Below are 7,310 nucleotides of genomic sequence, written 5' to 3'. Positions count from 1 at the left end.
ACACACACGCACGCACACACTCGCCGGTCGGGCTTATTTAAATAGTTTGAATTCGCCACCACTGGCGAAAATTCAGTAACATTCAGCGATGGAAAATGAATAAATATTATATTAAACTACATAAATATATATTTAGTTTTACATTTTGTCAATTTTTATTGTTTTAGTGTGTTTAGATTTTAAAACGCTTATATTTTTTAAAACTAATTATATACATATATATCATATTTTTGTTTGTATGTACATCTATCTATCTATCTGTTATTTACACACACACACACATATATATATATATATATATATATATACACACACACACATGTATAAAGTATATAGACACATACACAAACACAGGGACGCATACACCTACAAACATATACACAAATACATAAGAATGTATGTATATGTGTGTGCGTGCGTGTGTATATAGTATTTGTGTGTGTATGTGTAAGTGTGAGTGTGCGCGTGCATGTGTGTGTGTGTATAGTATTTGTGTGTGTATGTATGTGTGTGAATGTGAGCGTGTGCGCATGCATGTGTATGTATAGTATTTGTGTGTGTGTGTATGTGTGTGAGTGTGCTAGCGCTCGTCGTACATGTAAGAGTGTGGTAACATCAACCTAGCGAGGCAGGGAACCGTCGCTGGCATTCGGCAGTTGTCGTTTTTTTCCGACATAGGTCTGACATAAACAACTTAAAGCCATTTCCGGCGAAACGAGACTGAACTGTTGGAACATTTAAAAAAAAAAAAAAAAAGATTATTTTTCAGAGATGGCTCGTAAAAATTCTCAGAAAACAGGTAAGGGCCTTTTTCAATTCTCACTATCTCAATGAAATATATATCGCGCGCAAACCTTATTTTAACATAGGATTCTAGTTTTATGGCCGATTACAAGAGGCAATGTGCATCTGTCAAGTATTAATCTATAACACGGCGGCCGTCTCAGGCTCTTGTGCAATTGTCAGATATTTATCCCCTTCTCTGATAATAATAATAATAGTAATAAGCATCAAGTATTGGTTGTAGAATCGACTCTCCACTCGATCGGTAGTTCTTTATCTTGTTTCTTTTCTTTGCTTTTATCTCTTTTTCTTTTCATTTCTTTTTTCTTTCTTTCTTGTCTTGAAATCCTCGTCTGCGTGCAGAGACCGACCGCTCCACTTGTGCTGCTGCTGTCGTCTTTACTGTCTTAAAGTTTTTTTTCTTTGGTGCTTCTACCGACCATACCACGTCACACTTTATCTACACACACACACACACAGGCACACATATATATATATACACACACAGAGGCACACACATATACACAGGCTCATGTGTGCGTGTGTGGTATCTGCACAAACAGATTACATATATGTGTCTATATATAGGTATGTGTGTGTTTGTGAATGTGTAAATATGCATACATAGATGTGTGTATATATGTATATCTATGTGTATATATATATAGTGTGTGTGTTTGTGAATGTGTAAATATGCATACATACATGTGTGTATATATGTATATCTATGTATGTGTATATATATATATATAGTGTGTGTATATATGTGTTGTGCGTGTATATATATACATACATACCCAAACATATATATACATGCCCAAACATATATATATATATATATGTGGGTGTGTGCGTGCCTGTGTGTGAATATATATGTATATGTTTATATATGCATTCTGTGTGTATGCGTAGCTGCATGTATGTGTGTTTATATATACCTAAGGATGTATATGTGCAGATATGCGTATGCACAGATGAATATATATATTGCTATATGCATGAATGTAGATGTAGATCTGTGTATAAATGAAAGAAATGTATATATAGCTCCTTGCATTTGTGTGTATAGTTAGATATGTGTGAATACATATATACATACATACATACATATATCAGTTTATGCATTTGTATACATATGTGCATATATAAATATGGGCATTCTTTCGAATGCTTAAATATGTATCTGTAAGCATATGTATATATGGTTATCTGTGTGTATGCACGACTATATATGTATGTATACATATGTATATGTGAACGTGTATATAGGGATATGTATGATTACGTACTTATATACGTTTATATATGTGCATGTATATATATATATATATATATGTATGTATATATATATATATGTGTGTGTATGCATATGTATATATGTGTATGGATATGTTTGTAAGATTCTTGATGTGAATTCTTGTATTGAAACAAATCTTGAGTCTTGGGAGGGTCATTACGCCAGTAATTATAAACGCACAAGATCATCGTCATCATCATCGTTTAACGTCCGTTGTCCATGCTTGCATGGTTTGGACGGTTTGATCAGGGCAGGTAAGGTGAGGGGCTGCACCAGATATATTTTTATATGGTTATGTATTTATGTGTGTGTGTGTATATATATATATATACATATATATATATATATGTATATATATATATATGTATATATATGCAAACGTGTATATACATATGTGTATATATTATATGGATATACACGTGTTTATGGATATATGTATATATATATGTATGTGCATGTATGTGTATATGAGTATGTATGCATATATATGTGTATGTATATATGCATACGTACATATATGTGTGTGTGTATATATATATGTATGTATGCATATGTATCTGTGTGTGTGTATATATGTATGTGTACATATGTATGTATGTATATATATATTGATAGAAATGGTAAGACAACAAAAGAATGAAAGAGACCTCAATATATATATATATATATATACACACATACACACATGTATGTATGCATATGTGTTCAATTCCTGGCATGAAAATGTTACTAGCATTGCCAGGACTTCAGGCCTAGAACAGCAGGGGAATATGTATATATATATATATATATATACATATATATATATATATATGTGTGTGTGTGTGAGCCACACTTGGACTGTTAGCGATTTTCCCTTCTTTCTCTGGACTTTGCTGTTTCCGATGAAGAGCTATGCTCAAAACATTGGCAACACCTCTCTCCCTTCACCGAGCATCAAATTAATATATTTCTTGTGCACATCCTCACGTGTGTATATATATATATTATATATATATATATTCCACCTGGAGACCTTTTTTCCCACTGTTTGTCTCTGCTGTTATTACTGATACATTTCTCTCACCAAAATGTGAGTAACCATTGGGTTCGTCTACCAGTAGAACCTACTCTTTCTCATCTCCTTGTTTCATACCTATTTCTTTATTACCCACAAGGGGCTAAACATAGAGGGGACAAACAAGGACAGACATAGGTATTAATTCGATTACATCGACCCCAGTGCGTAACTGGTACTTAATTTATCGACTCCGAAAGGATGAAAGGTAAAGTCGACCTCGGCGGTATTTGAAAAATTGTTTCATACCTTGACCTCCATTGACTAGCATAATGCTCCTCTTCTCAGGTTTCATAGGCTTGCAAGCTGCAGCGCCACCTCACTGGCACTTGTGGAATGAAGAAAACACCCAGTATACACTCTGAAGTAGTTGGCATTTGGAAAGGCATCGAACTGTAAAAACTTTGCCAATGCAGAAATCGAAGTATGATGCATCTTGTGGATCCACTGACCCTGTCAAACCATCCAACCCATGCTAGCATGGAAAATGGTCATTAAATGCAAATGATGGTGATGTATACATATGTATAATACCCAGCAAGGGTCATAGAATCATGAAGGTGCACATGCTGTTGGCTTTTGAAAGTTTTTGACTGTTGTTGTTCATATTTTTACTTGATGAAAATGGTTCTTTGTAATGATGTAATGTCTCCTTTAGTCAGTTAAAAATTTGTTGGAAACAGCTGTAGTGAATTGCCACATTATCTATCTGTTATTTATTTATTATTATATGGGAAACTACCACCTGTGTCATCTCTTGTGAAAGGTAAGAGAGTCCAGTTTGCTGGACATTGTTGTAGAGCTGAAAAAGAGGTAATTTCTACTCTTCTCCTCTGGAAGCCATCTACTCGCAATACCAGAGGGTGCACACTCTCCTACCCTGATGTAATCTCCAGGGATACAGGCATCCAGCAACAGGACCTCCGTAATGCCATGATGGACCGTGAAGTCTGGCGTAGCATGGTAAATTCCATTGTCTCGACCACGGTCGGACAATGATGATGATGATGATTTATTTAGTTATTATTCACTTCTCTCGGAATCTGTTCCTTGCATAGATCCAAAGTATATTATGGACTGTACATTTAGTGCAATGTATGTTTGTTGATTGGCTTCAGGGCTAGTGACATACTCAGTCGGGTACAGTTAATCCTATGCATAACTTAAATATATCTGCCTGTACTTTGGTACCCGCATATGTATTCCTCCATCTTTGCTGTGTACAAATTTTACTTTTCGACCCGACCTGGTGCCTTACCATTTAAGTACCTGATTCAGTTGAATCCTGATCTATTATAATATGTATATATGCATATTTATGTTTATATAAAGACTGGCATTCTTTTGGTTATGATGATGAGGGTTCCTGTTGATTTGCTCAATGGAACAGCCTGCTTGTGAAATTAATGTGCATGTGGCTGAACTGAACATTTTACAGTCAGGTTTATCCTTAATGTAGTTCTCAGAGAGATTCAGTGTGACATGGTTGGCCCTTTAAATTGCATGTACAACTCATTTTTGCCAGCTGAGTGGACTGGAGCAACGTGAAATAAAGGATCTTGTCCAGAAACACAACATGCCACCAAGAATCAAGCAGAATGGTCTAACCACTAAACCACGCGCCTTCACACATTTATATGTATATATATAAATACCTCTATTGACATATATATATACATGCATATATATAAATATATATGCATATATATATATATATATATATTATATATATATATATATATATATTTATATATATATATGCATAGGAAGGTTTGGAGATGATGTACAGGTATTTTATATTAGAAGAGATGAGGTACTCAGAAAATCGGATGGTTTATATTTACAGATATTTATTTGTATATTACATTTTTTATACATCATATAACTTAGATCATGTATTAGCGCTTTCTCCCATTCTAGTGGGGTTTTCAAATCAAATATATATATATATATATATTATATATATATATATATATATATATATTTATATATATATATGCATAGGAAGGTTTGGAGATGATGTACAGGTATTTTATATTAGAAGAGATGAGGTACTCAGAAAATCGGATGGTTTATATTTACAGATATTTATTTGTATATTACATTTTTTATACATCATATAACTTAGATCATGTATTAGCGCTTTCTCCCATTCTAGTGGGGTTTTCAAATCAAATATATATATATATATATATATATATATATAAATCTATCTTTCTATCTATATATATGTGTGTGTGTGTGTAATTTAAAAAGTGTACTTGAAGGCAGAACACATTACCAGGAGTTTTGGGGTTGGTAGATGGTACTATTCTTCACTCCTATGCACAATGTGGTTTAACAATAACCATCATACCTCCTGATAGGCTAGTACACATTATTCCAGCCACATTATAGTAATAATAATCAAAATGTAGCTTAGTTGTAGGTACCTTCGTAAAAGATTATCCCAAGAATTGTTTATTCCCATGCATCTGTCAGAAGCGCTCACCTGATTGGGATGTAATACTGTAACTTTTAAAGTGCAATGGAACACGTGACACCATACCAAAAGATTTTGATTCAATAGTTTCACACTCTGCTCACACATTTTGATAACAACTATAAACTTGCTGCGTAAGCCAATTTAGAGAATTCTACCCATGTTTGGTGATAAATACCGAGGAAGTGAGTTGATTGCATTGCACTGTAAGGCCAACTGGCTTGCGTAATAGTGAGGATTGATTTTTGAAAACGTGTGTATGCTATATAAAGCTTAAAATTATCAATTGTATTTTCTGTTTATTGTTACTATATGTAGTGTGTGTGTATGCATGTTTATGTGTATGCATATATATGTGTATATGTATGTATTGTATATCTATATATTAGTGTATGTATGTATATTTATGCAGAACACAGCCAATTTCTTGTACAAAGAGAGGTACAAAGACAGGCTAAGAGAAAGAAACAGGGAGAGAAAAAGAATTGAATGCAATACTGAACTGTCTTAATTATAGACCTTAAAGGCATAAAAGTTGAATTTGACAGGATTTAAACTAAGATAGCGGGAATGTGAAATGAATAGGGCAAGGCAGTTTATCTAATCCTCTAACAACTTAACTAGTTCACCATATATATATACTCTTTACTCTTTTACTTGTTTCAGTCATTTGACTGCGGCCATGCTGGAGCACCGCCTTTAGTCGAGCAAATCGACCCCGGGACATATTCTTTGTAAGCCCAGTACTTATTCTATCAGTCTCTTTTGCCGAACCGCTAAGTGACGGGGACGTAAACACACCAGCACCAGCATCGGTTGTCAAGCAATGCTAGGGGGACAAACACAGACACACAAACACACACACACATACATACATATATATATATATATAATATATATATATATATATATATATATATATATACGACAGGCTTCTTTCAGTTTCCATCTACCAAATCCACTCACAAGGCTTTGGTCGGCCCGGGGCTATAGCAGAAGACACTTGCCCAAGATGCCACGCAGTGGGACTGAACCCGGAACCATGTGGTTGGTTAGCAAGCTACTTACCACACAGCCACTACACAGCCACTATATATGTATATAGTAAATCCCCAAAAATGAAGAACAAACACAAAAAACGACAATGCGAGGACGTGGTACATGTAAAGTATTTAGCAGATGCTCGAGGAGGGAAAGAAAGGTGGTTTTATGTTTTGAGCAAAGCTCTTCTTCGGAAACAGAGGAGACAGAGTAAAGTCCAATAGAAAAAGAAGACAGAGGTAAAAAAAATCACCAACGATTCACATGTGGTTACAATATATGTAAAAAGCACCCACTACACTCTCGGAGTGGTTGGCGTTAGGAAGGGCATCCAGCAGTAGAAACTCTGCCAGATCAAGATTGGAGCCTGGTGCAGCCATCTGGTTCGCCAGCCCTCAGCCAAAATCGTCTAACTCATGCTGGCATGGAAAGCAGACGTTAAACGAGGATGATGATGATGATGATGATGATATATATATTGATACATAGATAGATAGATTGTTGTTTGAAGTGCCGTGCAGATTTTATTTATTAAGAAAATGGAATTTTGGATAATTATTTTGCAGCTTTGAGAGATTCATCAAGAATTATATAGTTTTACAGAAAATTTATGCCTTATATGAGTTACTTGAAAAAATCTGGAGTTGAAT

The 7,310-nt window shown here is 34.6% G+C and overlaps 1 protein-coding gene across 3 annotated transcripts in view; it reads left to right on the top strand.

Annotated features, from left to right (window-relative positions):
* Positions 1-651: 651 nt before the first annotated feature.
* The window catches only part of LOC115222930 (spermatogenesis-associated serine-rich protein 2), a 160,505-nt gene continuing 153,846 nt past the window's right edge, over positions 652-7,310 (top strand). The window contains exon 1 of one of the 3 annotated variants that reach the window (XM_029793328.2): positions 652-799. In XM_029793328.2, the coding sequence (XP_029649188.1) occupies positions 772-799 (28 nt within the window). In that variant the 5' untranslated portion in view covers positions 652-771. The remainder of the gene's footprint in view (positions 800-7,310) is intronic. The other 2 variants (XM_029793327.2, XM_029793329.2) reach the window with 2 other exon arrangements.

The sequence above is a fragment of the Octopus sinensis genome, linkage group LG21 (assembly GCF_006345805.1).
Source record: "Octopus sinensis linkage group LG21, ASM634580v1, whole genome shotgun sequence".
Taxonomy (NCBI): Eukaryota; Metazoa; Mollusca; class Cephalopoda; order Octopoda; family Octopodidae; genus Octopus; species Octopus sinensis.
Note: the sequence above shows the minus strand (reverse complement) of the source record. Positions and strands in the feature narration are given on the sequence as shown.